We start from the raw sequence: 22,104 nt of genomic DNA on the forward strand, positions 1-22,104 counted from the left end.
CTAAGCGAAGACGGACATGGAGTCTGGAGAAACGCGAGACCATCAATTTGTTTCGCATACAGCCTGCCCAGACCAGCTGTGGCGAAAGAAAAAAGTAGTCCAAGTTGTAGGTAAAATAGGTAGATAAGTTAGGCTCTGTGACTTTATTATTCGATCGGAAATGCTCGATTGCTTTGTGATCTGATCGCTGACGAGTTATCTCCGGTCGAGGTAATTGGGCGGGTTGATCGGCGGAGGACGCGGATGGTGTTGATTTGATGGTTTTGTTTTTTGTGGGCAGTGTGCTGGGCAGCGTGGTGGCTTTGACGGTGAATGAGAATGAGAAGGTTGACGTGAGAAGCTGAACGGCTCTTCTCACTCACATCCTGAGACTCCGTGATGACTGACTGCGGCCCCTCAGCAAAAGTGTTGCCATGTGGAATGACCGCCGGCGCCGGGGACAAGCCGCATCCCGCAAACGATCTTCACAATCTATCACTCGCCAATCGAGACTCAATGCGCGCATGCAGGGCTCGCAGCTTCATTCTCTCTCATCCTTCGCCCGCCGGGTTCGTAGTCACCAATTTCCATGGCCTACTCAGTAGGATAGACAGCCCATATGCGACAACGAACTGATGTCCTCTCTCTCTCTCACTCTCATCCTTCTCCCGACTACGGTATGTAGAGTATTCAATGGTCGTACGTCATCCATTCCTCCCGGCGATCTGCGTCCCCGCCGGCATCCCACCCCTCCAGAGTCCACCCCGACCTCCTCTACTTCACCACCTCCCCCACCTCCCGCCTCTCCCCACACCACGCCATCCGCGTCTCCACCTCCATCCCTCCCCCATAAAACGCGCCCACCTCCCTCCATCCCCCAACCCAATCTCACGCCCAACATGTCTAACCTCGGCCTGCACTCGCTCTCTCTCCCGCCCTTCCTCCTCCACTCCCCGGCGGCATCAATCCTATTCCCCGTCATCACAGGCGGGCTGATCGGGTACTCGACCAACCGACTCGCGGACACCAAGACCGTCTACAACAGGCTTTCCCAGCCCCCCTTCCGCCCTCCCTCCTGGCTCTTCGCGCCCGCGTGGACCCTGTTGTACGCAGGAATGGGCTACGCAGCGCACCGTGTGTCCCTCACCCCCTCACCCTCTACCCCGCGGGCACTCGGCCTGTACTCCCTGCAACTCGGCCTGAACTTCGCGTGGATGCCGCTATTCTTTGGCGCGCGGAGGGTGAAGGCCGCAATGCTGGATATCGTCGTGCTCATGGGGGTTGCCGGCGGGACGGCGTATCAGTTTGCCAAAGTGGATGGGATGGCTGGCAGATTGATGATCCCGTATATCGCCTGGTTGGGGTTTGCGGCGTATCTTACCGCGGGTGTGGGGTTTCTGAATGGTTGGGATATTAAGGGCGCTGTCGAGAAGGAGAAGGGGGGGAAGACGGTGTGATGATAAGTGGGTGGGGGTGGATGGGGAGCTTTATATTCACGCCGACAATGAGAAGCATGAGAAGAAATGAGAAGCAATCGCATCAATCAATGAGACATAAGTCTTCATTCGGTTCCCGCTGTTCCGTCCATCTTCAAGTGAATGCACTCCGCCGCTAGGTAGGCTCGACATCACGATTGTATAGTACTGTACCAAAAGGGTATCTCATTCGATCTTATGTAGCACGCTCCCCATCAACCAAAATGGCAAACAGTTAAGCAGTCCAGAATGCGCCATCCAAACACCAAAAAATTCAAACCGTCCATCCATGATCAAACCATCCTAACCACCACCTTCCCCGCCGCATCCACCCACACGGCTCCATCAATACCATGGTACCCAAAAATATACAGAACACACCATACAATCTCGGCCGTCGCACCCCAGCAATAGACCTTAACGGTATTCCCCCGTCTCTCCATCTCCCTCCTGCCGGGCGCCTCCCACTCCCGTCCCTGCACCCACATCTCAGTGGTGTCGGCGAACTCCTCGGTCTCGAGCGCCATGGTCGCGCAGCCCATGCGCCCCTTAAGGATGCCGTCCTTGACGGCGCGCCAGAAGCGCACTTTCTGCAGCGGGTCGCCCCAGATGCTCATGTCGACCAGCCAGTGGCCGCGCTCCCAGCGGCATAGCGGACGGGTGATGGCGCTGACGCGCGAGTGGAACTTGCTCGGCATCTGCGTTTTGACCAGATCGTAGAGGCTGTTGGAGACCTGTGGCGGGGACGAGGAGGTGTCGGCCAAGGGTGCGATGATGACGTAAGGCGGCTCGACGAGTGTGGGCAGCGGGCACACGCAGTCGAACGGCGGCGGTTGGGCGGGCGAGGAGTGCACGCCGCTGATTTCGGACGCGGGGACGGGCGAGAAGTGTGCTGGGATCACCAGCGAGGATGCGTCGGGCGCGGGCGTGGCAAATGTTAACACCGGCCCTTTGATCTGCCGGCTGAAGGCGGATATGTAGGATATGGGCGTGGGATGGGGAGTAGACGGGACCTGGATTTGGCTGCTGGCGGCCGAGGGTAGCTCTGGCGTGGACTGCAGGTGACGCTCGCAAAGCCGCTGGCTACGTCGTATCTGCTGTGAAGGTGTATTTTGACTCAGCTGAGACTCTAGTATCAACTGCTGTGATGGCTCATGATCTCCCAACGGTGATAGCAAATCCGCTCTCATCTCAAACCATGGGGTCCTGGGCACGACCGAGGGGGCCACCTGCGAGAGCGAGTCGGGGATGCTCAAGTCCGAACAGAACGAGTCGAAGGCGTGAGATAGGCTCCTGTACTCCTCCTCTTCTTGCGGGTTCCGTGGTAGGCATGGTGATCGGTCTATCGCTTGCGGTACGAGGATCTCCGAGTGGAGTTGTGAGGACTTACGTGGTGTCCGGAGTTGGATCGCACGGACGGGTGATAGTCGCAGTGACGGTTCTTGGGAAGAGGAATGCTCATTTGCGCTGGAAGTAGTAGAGACCTGTGAGCAGCGACTGCTACTCTGGAACCGCCTGGAAGATGTCGGAGTCGGAATCGGGACTGTCCATCGTCATCAGCATCCTCTCCCCTCCCTTCCCATCGCAGATTCAACCCACCTCGACACGCCCTTTTCGTTGGCCTCGCCTCCTCCTCCTCCTCCTCCTCGACATCAGCCCGCCTCTTGACCGCCTCCCCTATGCGCTCTCTAAACCTTGCCAGCTCCTCCTCCCCCTCCACCAAAAACAACCTCCTACTCGGCCATGTAACGCGTCCAACATCGATCCTCCGAACCGGCACGAAATCCAGCGTCGCCGCCGCTTGTGCACGGTACACGTTATCATAGCCGGCAGTGGTGGGCGCCGCGATGTGCACGAGTACTTCCACGTCGACTTCGGGCGAGGACATCGGAATGCATGTTGCGGGAGGAGGGGGCGGAGGGGTAGTGGGTGACGGTGGTGTACGAGAATCAGGGATGAGGATTACGGTGCTAGCTACTCTACCCACCTAGGTATTTCAGTGATCATGTGGTAGCGTGGATAGGCGTGACATGACGACGATCATGGTTTCCACTCGACATCATCGTTACAACTTACAACTTATCGGTGTCGGGTATGACTATTCGCGTATAAGGGATTACGGGGGGCTACATACAATACACACAATTTGCCTTCTTAGCCACGCATCTCTTTGTCCGGCGAGGACTCGACCTGGAGAATCCGAGCTTGCATCAATTACGGGTACCTACTCTAGCGTTCTCACTACGGTACCGCTGTTACACGAGCCGAATGATATCAAAGGCATCCAACCAAGCACAGTGGACTCCAGCGCTGGATGCTTTTAATATCACTCGGTGCTTGCCATTTGCACTTGGAATTGCAACGAATTTCTTGACCTCATGTCCGTCATTGAAAGTAGTGAATGGAAGGGAACTCCCAGGTCCCAACAAGAAAACCACTACGCCAGCCCGATGGGCTAGAAGAAGCGAGTCAGTGATTATGATGAGAGTGTGAATGGGGAGACTCAGTGCTCACTAGACCTCAAACGAGCAGCCTCATTCTTGCTGGACTCGACGGCAGACAAAAGTTGCAAAAGCGGGACGAAAGGTATCACCACCACTACTAATTCCGGTATGTACGGAGAGGGTTTCGTATCGTCGTCTTAGATATTAACGTGAATGGGATGAGCTAGCTGCTACTCTATTTTAGTGAAAGGTTTCCAAGTGATTCCTTGAACTATTGGCAATCGTCCGGGAAGCATTACAAGAGTCAATGAACCCACACAGTTAGAGTCAATGAGCATGAATGGCTCCAGTCACCGAGTAGGAACGACCAAGTAAATCCGCGAGACTCCCGGTCGCCTTGGCCGCCACCCCCCTCTGCTCCTCCCTCTGCATCTCCCTCTGCTCCTCACCACTAACCAATCCAGATTCCACCTGGCAACCCACCCGCCATTCCACCCGGGCTCCTCAAAATACTCCATACAGATGGACTCGCGCAACCCATTCCATTTTTCCATTCCATCCGAGGCTTGAGGACACCCATTGATTGGGAAATACTGGGTTCGGGCTCTTTCCAAGCTCCTCAGTACTGCGCTCGTTCTGGACGGTTTCTGGTTGGATGTGAGGCGGCATCACTGGGCGGTTTCATGTGAGCTGCCGCCTCCCAGGACATCAAGTCTCCAACGCAGTGTACAAAATGACGGTGTGGTTTAATGGACAGGTTGTCGAGAAGGTACATACAGACGAGGGGAGGCAGCTTCTTTGATGTACGTATGGCTATGGCGTTACGACTTTTTGAACCGTGAACAAGGGGTTTCACGTGCTTGCGGTTTTCCCTTTTCATGCAACCGAACGTGTATCTAGACAGCCGGACAGCTGTCACCAGAATACCTAACCAACTCAGCTTCTTCCCTTACCAGGCTTCATTAGGGTCAATCAGAGAATTCTCAGCTGCGTGAGCACATAAGGTTGCGAGCTCCCAAACTTTATTGCCGTGGGAGCCAAGCCTTGGAGTGCCACCAGCTCTTGGAATGTTAGAGTACAAACTTTCCATCCCGAAGGTGTGCCGAACCTTCGCCGTGAACTCTCGGCCCGTTGGCTTTCGGTATCACGTGCTCCAAAGCTCTGCCGACACGCCTCAGTAAGTGTAGGCCCATAGGATAGCACTCGCCCTCAAAACCGCTCAGCTGTAGTTATCACACCAGCTGGGCGTCCGTTCGATCCAGAGAGTAAATTTCCAGTCCGTTCGGTCAATACACAACTACAGCAGCCACTTTGACTGGGTCCACAAAAGTTGAACTCGATTGTCGTATGTACATTAGGTATGTACTACAGCCACCGACAGCCGTTGCCATTCAATTCACGAACAAAGCCCAGTGTTTCATCCCAACCGGCGTTATACCCCTCGGCATCAAGGTGCCATATCCCGCCTCCCCCCTTCCGCGTGGCAGGAGCAGGTGGGTAGGTATAACAGCAGTGCCCCCCCCTCCCCTTCAGTCACCATTACTCCCAGAACCACCAGCACCACCTTTACGTCCCCTCCAGCAGCAGCAGCAGCAATGGCCCCCAAATCCAAACGCAAACGCGCACTGATCAGCGTGCACACGCCGCGCGTCCCCATGCGGCGGACCTATCCGTGCTCGTGCGTGTCTCCCTGCTCGTGCGTGTCTCCCTGCCCGCACCGCGATTCCGTCCGCGAAGTCCGCCTAGTCCTCGGCCGGCCCGAACATATATTACACCACAACGTCCCCGAGGAGAAGCACGAGTGCGCGTGCCACGTGCACTGGAAGTGTGCGGGCGCGTGGGCGCGGAGGAATAAGCGGCGGCCCAAGAGACTGCCGTGTGGATGTCGTATCGGTGCGAAGGGGAGGGAGTTTTGGAGCTGGAATTGGGGCGAGGACGTGGGGAGAAGGGCGGGGCTGGTGGAGGATGAGGCGATGGATTATGTTTAAGGATTGGAGTGTTGAGGATCCTTGGATGTATGTGGATGGTGACTGCCCATGGTATCAGCTATTATTGAGAGGAGATCGTCGGTACTGCACAACAACCCCATCCAAGCCATTCAGTAACTCACCCATTTCCTATCACTCGTCATTGATCGCGGAAGACAGCACTCATCAGCGCAAATCGATTATCTGAAAAGCGGAGCGTATTCCCCTATTCCCTATAGTAGACACCAAAACCAAACAGAACCCCCTATGTGCGTAAACACATCCTTTAGTTAGCCAACCAGAAAGAAGAAAAAAAACGATTCCCCGATAGTAATGTAGAGATGTAGAGAAGCACTTTATCACAGCCTATCGTAACTCTAATAGTAAAACACAGCATTCCCATCTGCCCCCTAGCCTGATTGGTGAATTGGGAAAACATATTGCGGGAAACAAAAGGCACACAGCACACAAACAGCCCGCTACCATACAAGGAAAATGCCAACAAAAACAAGCAAAAGCCACCCTTTACTAAGAAGTACGTAAAAAAGCCCGCGACCGAAACCCCCAAAGAAAAAGATATGGAACAATACGAAAAAAGAAGATTGACCCCCGTAGTAATTGACCCTGAAAAAGAAAACACGAAAAACACTGGGAAAACCCCTAAAGAAAACGAACACCAGCCTCCCTTCCATCCTATGATGCTACTACTGCTGCTGCGTCGGTGACTGTTGCTGAGGCATCTGTACACCAAGACCAATGACCTGCTGCGGAGTCCTAGGACTCTGCAGTCCGCCGCCCATAAGCTGCTGCTGCTGTGCCTGCTGTGCCTGCTGTGCCTGCTGTGCCTGCTGTGCCTGCTGTGCCTGCTGTGCCTGCTGTGCCTGCTGTGCCTGTTGTGCCTGTTGTGCCTGCTGTGCCTGCTGGGCCTGTTGTGCTTGTTGTGCCTGCTGCTGCTGTGCATGCTGTGCATGCTGTTGCTGTGCCTGCTGTTGCTGTGCCTGCTGTTGCTGTGCCTGCTGTTGCTGTGCCTGCTGTTGCTGTGCCTGCTGTTGTTGCTGTGCCTGCTGTGCCTGCTGTGCCTGCTGTTGCTGTGCCTGCTGTTGCTGTGCCTGATGTTGCTGTGCCTGCTGTTGCTGTGCCTGCTGTTGGTGCACCTGCTGTTGTTGCATCTGCTGTTGCTGCACCTGCTGTTGCGACACCTGTTGTTGCTGCAATTGCTGCGGCGGCATCTGACCCATCCTAGGACTTTGCACCATTCCCACCGGTGTAGCACTCCTGCTCTGTTGCTGCTGCTGCTGCTGCTGCTGCTGCTGTTGCTGTTGAGCGGCAGCGGCAGCCACGGCAGCGGCAGCTCCAGGCCCAATCGGGCCGTTGGCGCCAATAAGAACGCCTGTGCCTCCTGTCCCCGCACGGATGGGGCCAACTCCAGGACGCCGAACTTGGGCCGCCATGTTCGAGCTCAGTTGAGCGTGGTAGAGCGCCAGCTGCTTTGCAGCTTGGACCTGGGCTTGCTCGGGAGTGAGCATCGGGTTTAAGTGCTGGACGCGTGCAACCATCTCGGCCTGTGACGGCAACTGGTGCACCGGCTGCTGCTGCTGCTGCTGCTGCTGCTGTTGGGCTTGGCGTTGCAAGGCTTGAATCCTCATAGTTTGCAACTCCTGCGCGGTGTACTGCCGGTTCGTGTTGGGCTGCATACCGGCTGCTGGGTGCCGCATCGCACCGGCGTATTGCGGGTGCAGCGGGTGCTGCATGTTTGGCGAGCGGCCAGCGGCAGGGGGAACAGCGAGGCCGTTGGGAAGGGCAGCCCCGCCAGCCATAGGAACGGGGGCGGCGACACCTCGACCGGCTTGCCCAGGAATCGGAACGCCATTTGGAAGACGACCAGGCTGAGTGGGTTGCTGGGTGATGACGTTAGTGTTGTTAATGCACTGGTAACAAAGGAGGGGCTGCTTACACCACCGGCAGCAGGAGTGCGCCCCATTTGCGCCATCAGCTGCTTTTGTTCCAAAGCCTTGAGATCCTTCTCATGCTTCATGGTCGAAAAGTACTGTGGAGTTCGTAATTGAGTGGTGTTGGGACTGGCGGCCTGTTTGCGCATCGCAGCAACTTGAGCAGCTGCGGGAAGTGGAATGTTAGTACGCTGCCGGCTGTAGGTCGCGGTGGAAAAGGGGAACCAACCTCTATTGCTCTGCGCTTGTTTGCTCATAGTTGTTTCCCGCTTCTTGCACAATTTACGCATCGCTTCCAATTGGGTGAACGTCCTAGTGTTCCTCCTCCTATCAATCTTCGTAGGCAAAGTTCCACGCCTCTTGAGCTGGTTAACGTGCTGAGTGCCATTTGCGGCGTTATTGATCTGCTGTTGGCTGGCCCGCTGTGCAATCTCAAGACGTTGTTGGACACCCTTGTACCATGGCGATTTGGTGAAGTCCTGGGGGATGTTATCGATTGCAAGCCATCGCTCAAAGCATTCCCAGGCGCTTCTTCTGTCGGCGCCGGAGTGGAAGTCGCCTTCAACCTCCATGTACACGCTAACCAATTGCCAGTTGTAGCTGTACTCTTTCGTGAGTAACCGCAGTTTCTCGTCGTCCTCCGGAGTCCACAGACTCGGGGCACGGTTCTCGAAGAAACCGGATGGCGGTTGATCCATAGGCGGTCGGAAGAGGTGGCTTCTGATCCTTTGAAGCGTGGGCTTGAATTCGGGTCGGAAGAGCGCAACATTGTTTTGCTCGGGATGAAGCGGAATCGGCTTATTAGTCTTGTCGTGATTGCGCGGTCGTCCATAGGCATCCAAGGTATCACCATTGACCACCTCGCCCTCTTCGTCCGACTCATCCGCATACATGTCAAAGTTGGGCTCGTATTCGTACCTTCCGCGCTTCCTGAGAGGACGGTCTTCATCAACAAATACCATTCGGCCTTGCGAGTACTTGCTCACGGGAATGACGGAGTTCCTTTTCCATTTCTCTTCAGCGTATTCGGGTCGTCCCTGGGTTGGAGGAGCGGGTGGTGCGTACAAAGGCAGCTGGTCGAGTAGTTCCTGGGCCGCCTTGGTTGGAGGCATGAAGAACACAGTTTCGCCCGGCTTGAGCGAGAACAAGGTAGCTGGCGGGGGGTCCCGGAGGTGGTCGTACATTCCTATATCATCACCCAGATCCATGACGGCATCTTCATGTACTTCTTCCTTCACAAAGTAATCTTCGCTGCCCTCATCGTCTGGTGTGCCGCCACTTGCAACAAGCTCAGGCGTCGGGTGGTCAGAGCCCTCACGCATCGTCCGCAACTTGCGCTCTTCCCGGATGCCTTTCGGTACCCTCCCCATGGTCTTGCGGTCAACCTGTAACTCATTCTTCTGCTCAACGGAACTATCGTAAAAGTCCTTGCACATGTACGCTAGCTGTTGAGCTTGAGCGATCTTCAACTTCCTCTCTTCCCTGAAGTCGGTTGAAAGCCACTTCATTTCATTGACCAGATAGTCCCAATGGGCCATTCTCCGCCGCGGCTCGGGGGCCTTTTGAATCTGTTGCAAGCTCCACAATCCTTGTTCCTGCAGCTCATGAATCCTCTTGGAGATCTTCACGATGGTCGCATCCTGACGGCTGATGTTATGATCCGCCGTTGAAACCGTCTTCGAAGATTTCATAAGGAGCTCGTTCACCGGGGTGGGCATGCTCTTAACGGTACACCACGGCTCGAAGTAATCTGGAACTTTAAACTCCTTTTGAGCATCGTCGTCGACGCCGTATCGTGCGAGTGCCTCCAACTTACTGCCAGGTGGAAATGCAGAAGGTCGGCCTCTTGCAGCACCAGCAGCAGCCTGTTGGGTTCTTCGGCGCGCCATGACTATCAAGCCTTGCTGCTCTTGATCTTCGCGCAATCTCTTCGCCTCGGCCTCGGCAGCGGCAGCAGCATGATGGGCAGATGATATGACGACTTTGGACAGCTGCGCTTTCGCGCGAGGAGTTGGCCGTTTCGGTCTTGAGGAAGATCGTGTGGAAAAGAGCGCGGGAGTGACGAATTGAGTATCTTCAGCTTCGGCAGAAGGTACAGCTTGAGTAGAATCGTCCACTTCCTCCCCGGTTGGCTGCTTGTGTTCTGATACGGACGTTGCAATTTCTGGTGCCATGGACTCATGACTATTCTGAATTTCTTCAGGCAAATTCTCTGGCAAAGAGATGCCTTCAATAGTGTCTGCGGCATTCTGGTCGTCGTCGATATCAGATTGTTCATCCACACCGAGTGCGCGGTCAACACTTTTCGCCTTGGCGGTCGTAATATCGCTCTCGGCCTCTGTATTAGATTTTTCAGGATCTGGACCTTTAGCTTGCGTCTCTACGGCTACCAGTGTCGCAGCAGGTTTCGGTGCAACATCCTCCATGAGGGTGTCTTCCTCATCCTCTTCAGGTTCCGAATCCTGGTCGACGGGTATCATCACAGAATCGGGAAGACTCTTAGCTGGAGAGAGCGCGCGCGCATGCGGTGGTGCTTCAACAGCAGTCTCAATAGTCTCCGGTTCCGGTTTTCCGGGCTGGACCGGTTCGTTGGGCGTTTCTTCATCAACTGGTTGTGGTTGCGGAGGGGGTGACACCTCGGGTTCCTTAACTTCTTCTGGCTCTGGCTCCGGCTCCCGCGATTTCTCCACAGCAGCTGCTGACTCCTCAAAGGCTTCAGTTGGTTTTAATTCGAGGGCTGTTTCGGAAGTGGGAACCGCAGCTGGCGAGGGAGCTTTGTCGACGATGCTGGACTCAGCACTTGGGACCGGCTGCGCACGTTCTTCTTCCTCTTCCTCCTCTTCAACTTCTTCCTTCTCCTCTTCCTTTCCTCCTTCCTCTTCATCCTCCTCCACATCCTCCTCCACATCCTCCTCATCCTCCTCGTCATCCAGAGCTTGTTCCCGTACCGGCGAAGACGGAACAGAAACAGGTGGTAGTGGATGAGCGGATGGAGCCTGTTTCGGCGACGGCGCGGATGACTTCTGCTGTTCTACCACTGCATGCTCCTCAATAACAGGAGGCAAGGCACGGACGACTCCATTCGCCAACTGGTTCTCGAGTCTGAGCTGAGCAGATGGATCTGGAGACACTGGGGATCCAACGTCCACCGGTTTTGGTGTCGATGGCTGGGGAGCCTCAGTTTCCGGCTCTTCGGCCTCGGCTTCAACTTCCATGGGCACCGGAAGCTCACGCTCCTTCCGCTCCTCTTCTGCTCTTGCCGAAGTGTCTGGTGGCAACTCATTTGACGGAACAGTCGGTAAATGAATCGCAACCTCATTCTCGTCCTCCACTATGTCATCTGCAATTTCCACAGAAGGTAGCGTCGGCTCGACCGGTTTCTCCACGCCTTTGTCCACACTCTGTTCAACCAGCGTTTCCTTCACCTCATCCTCTTCGTTCTGCCGGAGTGTATCCACCTCAATCGCCTCCTCAACAGTTTCCACTTCACCATTCTCAACAACAGCAACCCCAGACTTTGAAGGTTCGGGGATGTGGTGTGGATCAGGACTCGTTGCAGAGGAAATGTTGTTTCCAGGTGTAGAGGCATCGCCCTCGACCGAAGAGGCCGGCGAGGACACCTCCGGTTGCGAGGATTCATTTATAGGCACGACACTCTTGCCGGGGTGATCTGTAACAATTGCTAGTGGTGGTGCGAGCAGTGGAAGCGGACCGGTTTGAGGAGGGGTAGGTGGAGTTTCGAGCGACGAAGGCGAAGTGGATGCATTCTTTGCTGGTGGTAGTGATTCCTGCGAATCTGGAATTTCCAGCGGACGAGGAGACTGCCGTTTCACCTTCGTTTTCTTGGGAGCTGCCTTCCTCTTCTTCCAGACCAATGGTTTCGGTGGGGCTTCTGTTTTGGCGTCAGACATGTGCGTGTCAACCTCGTCGAGCTCTGGTGGGATCGGAGGAGGGTGGACGCCGGCGGCTTTCTCGCGCTCGTTCGGAACCGCAGTGCTGGATTCCTGGACAACTGGTACGCCACCGATCTCCACCACTGGAGCAGCCACATCTTTGTCTTCCTCCTCCTCCTTCTCCGGTGCTAGTGGGGTTATGGAAGTCGACTGCGACAGCGAGATCGGTGAAGGAGTTGATGGAATTGTGCGCGACTCTTCCGGCGTTGGTTCGCGCTGTTGCTCTGTCGCGGCTTCCTGTGTATGGCCATTCGTCCGAACCTCGAGTGTCGCTGTGGGTGTAACGTGACGTCCTGCAATTGTTGTGGGTGGGATGACTGGCGGCGTCGCGATCGTGCGATAGGTGGGCGAGGAGGGGGGAGAAGGGACAGACTCGAGCGGGGCGACGGGAACTATTGGCGCTGTAGTAGTGGTAGGAGGTGGTGGAGGTGGTGGGGCACGAGGAGTCTGCGAACGCAACGTTTTCGACGGCGACGACGTCCTCGTAGTAGATGGCGTCGAAGTTCTACTCGTTGCGCTTCCCTCCCTGATCGCAGTCTCTGAAGGACGGAGCGCAACCGAAAACAGTGAAGATTCATTAAACGTCAACGATCTGCACGTTTGTTCCGTCAGCAGGCGGCCCTCCGACAAGTCAAACGACCATAAAAGGACCCAGGCATTGGTCATACTTCTCCAAATCATTCTCCTCCAAGAATCTTCTCTCATCCTCGTCCGCAGCACCATCGCGCGTGCCCCATTTTGACACTGCATCGAAGCTAGGAAGCGGTTTTGCCCGGCCGAGGTGGCACGACACGGAGTAGAGCTCCTGGAGCTTTCGTTTCCGCGACTGTACTAACCGTCTATAAAAAAAATCCGAAGCTCGCAATTAGCCTAGTCATCGACTAAAGAATCGCGTGCCAAAATATCAAACGCATACAGTCGCGTGTGGTGAAACGCGACCGTGGGGAGTCAAGAAATCGGATTTTTGGGCGGGCGGAGGCGACAACACATACCCAAGCTCATCATGACGCGCCGCAACAGCCTCAGCGCGCAAAGTCTCAATCGACACAGATTCCATCAAGACCCTCTCCGCGAGGCAGCGAGACACATCAAGAATCCTCCGAGACTCTGGCAGGTTGAGAAAGAGAAAAGGAAAGAGAAACAGAAAAGAAAAAAAAGAAAATCAATTATTAAAAATCGATCTTTTTTTCTTCTTCTGATCTTTTCCTTATTTTTTGGTGTTGTGGTTGGTTGGTTGCGGTAGATTTCCGACTTGTGTGCACGAAAGCCCGGTGTGCTTTTTTGTACGCCTTTTCAGAAAAAATTATATGCGCACGGAAATTGGGGTGGGTACACGCGACGAAGAGAGTGAAGAAGAGAGCGTGAGTTGTTGGGTAGAAGTGTCGGTGCTGGTCGCTATGTCGCTCTCAGTGTCGCTATGTCGCTATGGCGGTCGGTCGCTATGGTCGCTAAGCGAGGCAGAAGTTCGCCCCCCTGAAAAGAACAGATATATCAGCAACAGAGGCACCACGACGCCGAAAGCCATCGTGATTTCGAGGGCGATGGGCAGAGGGGGCACGTCGGAGCGACTCACAGGTGGTATTTTCGTGGGCAACGAGGTTTTGGTTGAGGGCGGGCGGGCGGGCGAAGGAGCGGGGGAACGGTGACGTTTCGGATGAGGGTTAGGGTTCGTAGCTGAGTTGTGAGTGGAAGGACTGAAGAGCCGCCGGCTGAGAGTTCGAAGAGGGGCTTGTTTGCGGCGGAGTGGGTTGGGTGCGAAGGTGAGTTGGGGGCGCTGGTGTTGAGGGGGCGGAATGCGAGTACGACAATGGGACACGTGACGATGGATGTGATAACCTAGGGTTGGGGGCGATAACACGGATCAGGGATCGCGAATACGAGCTGAGCTGAGCTTGGGCTTGGTGATCTTATCCGATCATATCATCTGCTGCCGTGCACGTGCTGCAGACTCCATCGGGCCTACTCTGCCCAATTTCGTAGCCTAGCTATATGCGGGCTACGGTCTTCGAGAAAAAGTTTGGAATTGCATGTAACTCAAAACTCGCCTCGACATCGTCCGTCAATTCTTCACAGCTCACAATTTACATCACACATCACAATGGTTAAGAGAAAGAGAGATATTGCCCCTGCTACTGCTACGGCGACGCCTGCTGCTGCAACGGAAGCAGTCTCCACCAACACGGAAACTACAACTTCGGCCAGCGCAACCGTTCACCTTCAGATCGTCACAGGAACCTACGAAAAGACTCTCCATGGCTTCATTGTAAACATTCCACCTCCCACCAGCACTCCTGCCACTGGCACAACTACCAGCGACGACATCGCCCTCCCCGCCACCTTCACCGACACCTTCCTCTTCGCCGCACACACCTCGCCGCTGCGCACGCTCGCCATTTCTCCCGCAGGCCCCAACACCAAAAAGCGCATCCTCGCTACCTCTTCCGCCGACGAGCGGATAAACCTTTACACACTCTCGACACGCCTCCCGCCCGTCTCGTCCAACTCCCTTCTCAAGCCGCTCTCCGGGCGCAATCGCCACCTTGGAACCCTCCACAACCACCTCAACACCCCGACATCCCTCATCTTCACGCCGAACCGTAACAAGTTCCTCAGCGCCGGCGCCGATGGTCAAATACAGATCCTGCGCACCCGGGATTGGGGCGTGCTCTCCACGCTGAAAGTCCCCAAGCCCAAGGCGAAGCCCGTAAATTACGTCAAGGACTACGGCGAGGGCTATGGCCCGCGCATCGACGCCTTCGGTAGCGAGGGATACGGCGGTGGCAGCGGCGCAGTAAATGATATCGCCCTTCACCCGTCACAAAAGATTTTACTATCTGTGGGCGCTGGAGAGAGGGCAGTGCGTATGTGGAATCTTATGACGGGACGCAAGGCGGGTGTCCTTGCCTTTGGAAAGGAAGTGCTACCACCGAGGATCGGGAAAGAGGGGATGCGGGTTGAGTGGGCGGCCGATGGTGAATCGTATGCTGTCGCCTTTGACCGTGGTGTCATCGTCTTCGGAATGGACTCTAAGCCGAGGGTGCGGATTGAGACTAGTGGGAAAAGCAAGATCCACATGATGCGATTTGTCCAGGTCCCCAAGGGACTGCTTGGGCAGGAGACAGAGGAAGTCCTGGCCCTCTCCACGGAGGATGGACGGATGCTATTTTACTCTACTACCGCCGAGGAATTGGATTCCCCCATCTTGCTGGGAACTCTGGGCGGAAGGAGTATGGGCATGCCCGGTCGCGTCAAGGACTTCATCGTTATGCGCGCCGAGGGCAGGATATTCGTTATAACCGCCGGAAGCGATGGTGTGGTCCGTGTGTTTGATCTCTGTGGCGAGGGAAGCGGGATCGAGGTGGTGGAGGAGGATGAGGCCGAAGGCGGTGCCGAAAAGAAGGCGAAGACGGAGGGATTGGAAGAGAAGAAGGGGGATAGACAAGTGGGCAAATTGGTGGGTATGTATGAGACGGCGAGGAGGATTACGTGTATGACCGCCATGCTTATGCAGGAGGGTGGCGAGGAGGAGCAAGAGGATGAAGAGATGGGAGAGGCTGGCGAAGGGGAGGAGGAGGAGAGTAGTGATGAGGAGAGCGATAACGATAACGAGTAGATTTACCTCGAATAATCAATACCAAAAGGCGTTTCCTCTAGCATGTATGATAATTTACAATGAATTGATTATACCACTGTACTTGCCCGGCTCTGGGTTTGGATCTACCTACATTTATGGATCATGAACTTGACCATCAAACACACGTCCAATCCCCTTCTAAAACTCCATTCCACTGTCCCCGGTCATCCTCTTCCATTGCACCGACATCCCCGCCACCGGCACCCCATTGATCTTCTCCCAATCTTCCACCACCTCACCACCAGTTGCAACAACCCTCCGTCCATAGCTCGCAACGGCCTCCGTATCCCTCAAACCCCTGAGCTCAGCAAACACCTGCTCAGTAGTGCCCTCTGCACCACCATTACTCCTCCACTTCGCATTCCCCTCGACAACAGTCCCCATCTTTCCACCACTCCCAATGGCCACACCGTCAGTCCACTTACCGTCCCCAGCGGTACTCTCTCCGAGGCGGATCGTCGCCTCCAGGGCAAAGTAATCCTTACTGGGAATAAAAGTGGTCTCCAATATGAACGGGTGATGGCGGTAACTCCTCGCGCCGTGGTGTGCCGTGGTCTCGGATCCACTGGTGGAGGTGGAAACGAATTGTATATTACCTCCGGCAGTTAGGCGCATGAGCGAGTCGTAGTGTGCGCCTTGGATCCAGGTGGATGTGGTGTTTCCAGCTGAGGTGGTAAGCGTAGAGACCGCGATAACGTTTCTGGCCGCGCGATGGGTGAGAAGCAGGGTGGAATTGCTGCCGTTGTTGGGGTCTTGAACCAGCTGTGGGTTCATGTAAATCGCCAAGTCTGAGGTGTAATGCTGGTGCAGTGTTCCGGTGGTTTTCCAGGAGGGGACAGGATCGGTCCAGATGTGTAGGCGGGCGGAGACGAGCCAGTCGTTGCCGAGAGAACGGGAGATTTTGCCAGCGGCGGTGGAGGAGTGGGTGAACATTGCAAGTTCGATCGTATGGTTCTGGCCATCCAGCAGTACTGGGAGGAAGGGCGAAATATCGATTTCGTACTCTGGGAGGTCGAAGGAGCCTGGTGCTACGATTGGCCGCCAGAGTGAGGGAACGATGCCGCCAGTGAAGACGGTGATGGCTGGCCAGACGAAGCCGGCGAGGGAGCCATCGATCAGGAGCTGTAGCTCTCGGAAGGGACCATGACCAGAAAGTCCATTATCTGGGAATGTGTGCGTGTATTCATTGGGCACGTTTGTGTACCAGAACTCCTCGTCCGCGTTGCCGGAGGCAGAGATGGAAGCTACAACACGGATTGCGTTGGCTGGGATAACAGGTGTGGAAATGGCTTTTTCTTGCGGGAGAAAAAAGTGGGAAGGCTGATCCTGGCCACTACGCCGAGCGGAAATTGGGAGAATTACATCTGCTGGCTGAAGAGGCGATAATGGGGCCGGCGAATAGTAGGTGGCTGTCAGAGTCACGTTAAACGAGCCAGTATAGACGTCGTTGACGAGATTGCCCAGGTCGAAGATAATCTTCTGAGGCTGCCGCAGGAGCGCTGTCAGATGTGTCATGTCCTTGGAATAGCTACTGAATATTAGTGGAGCTCTGTTGCAAGCAGTCTCGATACTCCCATACCTAGACACAATTCCGAACCACGTTGGTTCTGCAGTCGATGTCCGCCACACTTCGATATCTCCCAGATACAAGTGTCCCAGCCGATCAAACTGGCGACCCTTCGACGTCATGGTTAATTTGAAGATGACATTCTTCCATTCACAGTCTCTCGGTGGCGTATATTCTCCTACGAGACATCAGTACACCACCGGCCACAAGATACGATCTACCAGCACCCACCAATAAACGGCTTCCCATAGCTCCATCCAAAGGTATGTTGCATCAACACGCTTCGGCAATCCTCCTTCTTCTCCCCACTACCTTTCGCTGCTACCGCCGCCCGTTCTTCAGGCGTACCGACCAGCAGCTTTGCCGTCGCCCGCGGCGGCGTGTGCACCTGAAACACCTCCAACGGCGCCCTCTCGGCCTCCTGCTCCTCCCCCTCGGTCCAGGAAGTGGCTGTAGCCCGCTCACAATATGGGAGAGCCCTAAGTTTCCAGAACCGCAGATGGCAGGCTTCGCGGAGGATCGCGTATGCCGGAGGAGCTACATCTATGGGAGTCGCTGCCGAGGTTGCAGGCGTGGACCTGAGAGATACCACTGTGTAAAGGAAGACGCCGAAGAAGAGAACCGGAAGAATGATCCGCCAAGTAGTAACTGATGGGCGTCGCGATCGTGAAGACGAGGCGGCGGTGGGGATGAGCTTTTCCGAATCCATTATCGTCGCCTTTTGGAAGTGGTGAGGTTTCTCGAGGGAAGTATCAGGTTGGCTGGGGTAGCTACTATATGCCGGGGGCGGCTGGAGCTGCACCTAGGTACTAGTAGCTGCCGCGCGATAACGACTTCAGCCATGGGCCGGAACGGAGTTTGGTTTCTCCGAAGCGATAATTTCTTGAGGAAATTTTGTGGGTAAGATCCGTATGAGATTCCACTACCTCTCTCCTCTCCCCGGTGTGTTCAGGTCAGAGGTCTACTCGAGTAGTGGCCATCAGGTGGCATGGACGAGTGCTATTCGGTGCCTGGATGGGTCTTGAACCCCCCATGAGGCTAAGTAAGCACTGAATAATCTGATCGTCCGGCAGCATCTAATCAATCATATTCAAAGTGGGGCCCAGCTAGCGGGATATGCAGATGCAACACTTTATGGTGAGCACAAGTCTCACCTTCTTCTCCCCCGCGTTAAACGTGACCCCTCGGCCAATAACAACTCACTATCCTGTCGTTAATTGCAACCGCCAACCCCCCCACGAGAACATTGCCCTGTCTTCGAGTTGGGACGCGTTCTGACCCCTCGACCCCCCTTCTGCGAACGACCACACACCACAACCACTACTATCACCACCACCACCACCACCACCACCACCACCACCACCACCTCTAGATCAAGGAGAAGGGAAGAGAAGAAGCCTCTTCTTCTTCGTTCAAACTCTCATCCCTTTTCTCTGCTATCTACTCGCCTTCCTCCAACTTTAACCCGACATCAACCGCCCCGACCGGAGAAGCTGGAGTTTCTTGCCTGGTAAACCGTTCCCACGCGTTCCCCGGCCTTGATCAGAAAACCCTCTCCGCTGAGCAGCCATCACCTCACTCAGCACCTACGTTCTACCGACAACTAAGTGCCTCGGAGGTTTCTACTACTTCACAGCTTCAACCATCTCCACGATGTCACCTATATCTATCGACTCACTGCCACCGGAGCTCCTGCGAATGATCCTCTCCGCAGATCCGAATCCGGAACGTCGCGTGGTCACCCCGCCGGTTAATCCATCGGTCCCTCTCTACTCACGGCCGACGAACCCTTACTACGCCACCCACCGCTCCTACCTCGCTCTGCGTCTCGTCTGCCGTACATGGAGCTCCATCATCACGCCCTTCGCCTTCGGCCACGTTCTGATCGGGAGCATGGAGGCATCGCTGAAACGCCTGACCCTCATTTCCAATGACCAGAACCTGCGCCATTACGTTAAAAGCTATGAGTACTCTTTCTGGCGCGAGGGCTTCCCACAATCCCTGCAGCAGGAGTACCTCTACATCGAGTCTCTGCCCGATGAGCTAAAGGAACAGGGCTATGACCGCCTAGATGTTGGGAACGACATACGCAATAGAATCGCGCATTACGCTGCCCAGCTCGAGTTTGAGCGCAGTGGCGAGGTGGCGCGCGGCCACTTGGACGCTTTCCCGAAGCTCCCCAACTTGGACCGGCTGAGCCTCTCAATTGGCCCGCTCGGTGCTTCACATGTCTCGGACCTGCCGTCGCGTTGCTGTCGCTGGGTCCCGGCAATGGTGCAGGCGTTTTTGCGAGCTCTCGGGGAGCGTCGGACGCAGAGCGGCGTACAGCCGATCCGCCATTTGGGACTCGAGGGGTTGACGAGTGAGTGTTTTCTAATGCCCCCGTCGACGGTGCAGGCTGCGCTACGCGGGTTCGAGACGTTACATGGCATCAAGATTTCAATCGGGGGCATGAGCGAGTCTGCGACGACGCTGCTCGGCCGGTTCATACAGAGCGCGAAACAGCTGCGGAGCATCGACCTACAGCGGATAGGCAATATTAGTGACGGAGTACCCAACCTACTTTTGCGGTCCTTCGTCTCGCCGGCAAAGGTGGACATGTCGTGCAAAGCGCGGGGAATAAACCCGCCTCCGATCGTCCGCTGGCCGGAGCTGACATCGTTGTCGATATGCGAGTTCATTTTCACGCCTGCACTCCTGACAGAGTTTATGCAGTACCATCCGACCTTACGGACATTGAGAATCGACAACTGTTTCCTCAAGCCAACTGACATTATCCCGTGTCCTCACCACCTTCACTCCGCCTCGTCCCCTCTTCCGGACGAAGAATCAGACCCATCAATCCGGCCAGAGAGGCAGACCTGGCAGCACGTTCTCCGCACCATCGCGGCACTCCGCAAAAAGCCGCTGGAACACGTGTACCTAATAAATCTCGGCTCGGGTGACACGGACCACACGCACATATCCAACATCGAATTGGCGGAATGGAGTGCTTTCCTGACGGGCAAACGTACCGACGAGCCAGAGCCCCTTGATGGTGAAGAAGGCTGGTGTGCAATATGCAATCCTGACCCCGATGACGACTTGTACCAGGCGTATTGGGGCCCGCACTTCGGTATCGACACCGACAGCGAAGAGGACCTCAGCGATAGCGAGAGCGACCTCAGCGACCTCGGCGACAGCGACATTGTTGGTGGCGACAATGGCCTCTCCAACAGTAGCGATAGCAGCACCGACGATAGTGGCAGCGAGAGTGAAGCTCCCTTAATGTGGTTATCGACAAGCGTCGGTGTTGGTGGTTTTGTCGAGAGCTCCAGTAGCAATGCTCCTTCACCCAGCAGCGTAGCCAACGGACCCTTTCTCGACCCCCCCATCTTCGAGCCTCCCATCCCCTTTGAAGAAATTGACGAGGACGACGATGACGATACAGTAACGGAGTGTGGATATGGATACGGTCAACCCGATGTTACACAGGAGGACGAGGACGAAGCGGGTAACCTGCGGGACCCAAACAATTACGAGGATGAGGAGGCTCGATGGGATTCACGCCACAATACTCTCGACCACGGCTCCTACGAGTCTGACGATGATGATGCGGGCAGCGGTCACTAGGGTCCCTTTTTTTCATTCGGTTTGCTTTTTTCTAGTTTCTTTTCCTTTTACTTTTTCCTTTTCTCGCGAGAAGAGTGGGTGCGTTTACGTTCGATAATTCTTCTTTTACCAAATGTAGTCAGTGATTTCTTTCTTTCTTTTTTCTTTCCTTGGATTTTTCTTGGATGGCGGGGGGCGGGGGGGACTGCTGCATCATTACTCGTACTTCGGATTGGGTTGGTTTGGGGGCCGCGCTGGCTGTTGCGTTTTTTCTGGATTGAAAGTTGGTTTTTTTTTTGTTTCGCTGGTATGATATGTATTGTACTTCACTTTGCTAGGACGCTGTGAAGCAGCTGTACTGTACGTATACTGGTAGTGCAAGTACTATGATTGGTGCAACGCCGATACATAAAAAGTATGCATGGCAAACTTGGGCAATGGGCAATGGGTATTACCTGTGCTCTCTATGAAAATTGCGGTGTGGAGACAGTCGAGGACCCACCCGTCATTGAAACATGCGGTCGTGAACAGAAACATGACGACAGGTACACACTCAATGCCTTTGGGTGGCATCATGTGATCGGCTAATGAAGGAGAAATGGGTATATCTATCTGGCACACGCTACAACTGTTTGTAGAAACATCCGGATATTTACCACCGGGGCGTTTGATCTTGACTTACGCAGACATCGTAGAGATCGGAGCCGCACCCGCGGAAAAGCCGAGATCTCCAATCAATACGTTCGCCAGCTCTGTAAATTCCAGAGCAAGAACCGTTTTCCACATACTCCGCAGTTCGGTAGCAGCGCCCATGAATTATACACCCAAAGTATGCACCAGTCGTGTGACGACCCTCTGTAATCCGAAGGTTACATACGGCAAAATCGGAACTCGCTTGTACATAGGGTGTCCTTAAGCCTTCGAGCATGATCAAGAATCACGTACGTACGGTTCCACTTCGATCCGAATTTGCCGGTGGAAGGATCGATCGGCTAGATACCTGTAACCTACCCAGTACATAGGCTGCGTCATAGGCACTCACTCACTCCCTCCTTCCTGGCAAGGGAATGGAAGGGATGGAAGGGATGCGGATGGATAGAAGGGATGGATGCGAAAAGGAAGGGATGCGGATGGCAAAATCACGTGCAAGAAAGTTACGTTACCACACATGTGCGTTACGTTGGGCATCTAGATCAGGAAGGGCGCCCAACAACTTGTGGAGCATGCCGCCCACTGCCCGGAAGCACAATACGCGCATTCTCACTGGACCGACGATGGACTGCGGCACGTCACCGACGGGTGGGTATTCTGCTTTGCTTGCGCTCTGTCGAGGTGGGAAGAGCTGAGTGCGTACTACAGTTACAGCTCATGGAAAAAAAAGCTGGTGGTATGAGAGTAAAGTAAAGTAAAGTGAAGTGCTTTGTGATTTGTGCTTTGTGGGGTACCTAAGATGTACAGGGTGATGATGATTTTTTTTCTTCTTCTTCTTTCTTTCCTGCTTTCTTCCCTTCTTCTTTTTTCCCCCCCTTCCAGTTCTCATTCTCA

General features: G+C 55.0%; 6 protein-coding genes across 6 annotated transcripts; 3 read left to right on the plus strand and 3 right to left on the minus strand.

Annotated features, from left to right (window-relative positions):
* Nucleotides 1-878: 878 nt before the first annotated feature.
* Nucleotides 879-1,436, plus strand: BZA05DRAFT_331294 (benzodiazepine receptor family protein; the record flags this gene model as incomplete). The annotated part of the gene is made up of 1 exon (XM_051480582.1): nt 879-1,436. One exon carries the CDS (start codon nt 879-881, stop codon nt 1,434-1,436), a length of 558 nt encoding a protein of 185 aa, XP_051343345.1.
* A 155-nt stretch (nt 1,437-1,591) lies between these two features.
* On the minus strand, nt 1,592-3,611 carry BZA05DRAFT_100489 (uncharacterized protein). Its single transcript, XM_051478469.1, has 2 exons — nt 3,054-3,611; nt 1,592-2,997 (listed from the first exon to the last, which is right to left on the minus strand). Exons 1-2 carry the CDS (start codon nt 3,340-3,342, stop codon nt 1,748-1,750), a joined length of 1,539 nt encoding a protein of 512 aa, XP_051343346.1. The 5' UTR covers nt 3,343-3,611; the 3' UTR covers nt 1,592-1,747.
* A 2,679-nt stretch (nt 3,612-6,290) lies between these two features.
* On the minus strand, nt 6,291-12,949 carry BZA05DRAFT_100561 (uncharacterized protein). Its single transcript, XM_051478470.1, has 7 exons — nt 12,760-12,949; nt 12,436-12,606; nt 8,044-12,359; nt 7,820-7,980; nt 7,449-7,763; nt 6,960-7,175; nt 6,291-6,848 (listed from the first exon to the last, which is right to left on the minus strand). Exons 1-7 carry the CDS (start codon nt 12,822-12,824, stop codon nt 6,570-6,572), a joined length of 5,523 nt encoding a protein of 1,840 aa, XP_051343347.1. The 5' UTR covers nt 12,825-12,949; the 3' UTR covers nt 6,291-6,569.
* Nucleotides 12,950-13,782: 833 nt separating this feature from the next.
* Nucleotides 13,783-15,411, plus strand: BZA05DRAFT_384090 (WD40-repeat-containing domain protein). Its single transcript, XM_051482280.1, has one exon. The coding sequence runs from the start codon at nt 13,866-13,868 to the stop codon at nt 15,378-15,380; it is 1,515 nt and encodes a 504-aa protein (XP_051343348.1). The 5' UTR covers nt 13,783-13,865; the 3' UTR covers nt 15,381-15,411.
* A 6-nt stretch (nt 15,412-15,417) lies between these two features.
* On the minus strand, nt 15,418-17,751 carry BZA05DRAFT_367113 (peptide N-acetyl-beta-D-glucosaminyl asparaginase amidase A-domain-containing protein). Its single transcript, XM_051481555.1, has 3 exons — nt 17,200-17,751; nt 16,981-17,146; nt 15,418-16,929 (listed from the first exon to the last, which is right to left on the minus strand). Exons 1-3 carry the CDS (start codon nt 17,675-17,677, stop codon nt 15,540-15,542), a joined length of 2,034 nt encoding a protein of 677 aa, XP_051343349.1. The 5' UTR covers nt 17,678-17,751; the 3' UTR covers nt 15,418-15,539.
* Nucleotides 17,752-18,311: 560 nt separating this feature from the next.
* On the plus strand, nt 18,312-21,008 carry BZA05DRAFT_384094 (uncharacterized protein). Its single transcript, XM_051482281.1, has one exon. It carries the CDS (start codon nt 18,622-18,624, stop codon nt 20,578-20,580), a length of 1,959 nt encoding a protein of 652 aa, XP_051343350.1. The 5' UTR covers nt 18,312-18,621; the 3' UTR covers nt 20,581-21,008.
* Nucleotides 21,009-22,104: the final 1,096 nt, after the last annotated feature.

Source organism: Tricharina praecox (genome assembly GCF_024521635.1).
Source record: "Tricharina praecox strain CBS 144465 chromosome Unknown BZA05scaffold_2, whole genome shotgun sequence".
NCBI classification, from domain to species: Eukaryota; Fungi; Ascomycota; class Pezizomycetes; order Pezizales; family Pyronemataceae; genus Tricharina; species Tricharina praecox.

Coding starts and splice junctions, on each gene's coding strand:
- BZA05DRAFT_100489 (XM_051478469.1), bottom strand. CDS start 3,342: ATGTCCTCGCCCGAAGTCGACGTGGAAGTACTCGTGCACATCGCGGCG. Junction 2,998..3,053: donor AACGAAAAGGGCGTGTCGAG/GTGGGTTGAATC, acceptor GACGATGGACAG/TCCCGATTCCGACTCCGACA.
- BZA05DRAFT_100561 (XM_051478470.1), bottom strand. CDS start 12,824: ATGGAATCTGTGTCGATTGAGACTTTGCGCGCTGAGGCTGTTGCGGCG. Junction 12,607..12,759: donor GCGCGTCATGATGAGCTTGG/GTATGTGTTGTC, acceptor TTTTTTTTATAG/ACGGTTAGTACAGTCGCGGA. Junction 7,176..7,448: donor AGCAGCAGCAGCAGCAGCCG/GTGCACCAGTTG, acceptor CAACAGCAACAG/CAGCAGCAGCAGCAGCAGCA.
- BZA05DRAFT_384090 (XM_051482280.1), top strand. CDS start 13,866: ATGGTTAAGAGAAAGAGAGATATTGCCCCTGCTACTGCTACGGCGACG.
- BZA05DRAFT_367113 (XM_051481555.1), bottom strand. CDS start 17,677: ATGGATTCGGAAAAGCTCATCCCCACCGCCGCCTCGTCTTCACGATCG. Junction 17,147..17,199: donor CTATGGGAAGCCGTTTATTG/GTGGGTGCTGGT, acceptor GATGTCTCGTAG/GAGAATATACGCCACCGAGA. Junction 16,930..16,980: donor TGGTTCGGAATTGTGTCTAG/GTATGGGAGTAT, acceptor AATATTCAGTAG/CTATTCCAAGGACATGACAC.
- BZA05DRAFT_384094 (XM_051482281.1), top strand. CDS start 18,622: ATGTCACCTATATCTATCGACTCACTGCCACCGGAGCTCCTGCGAATG.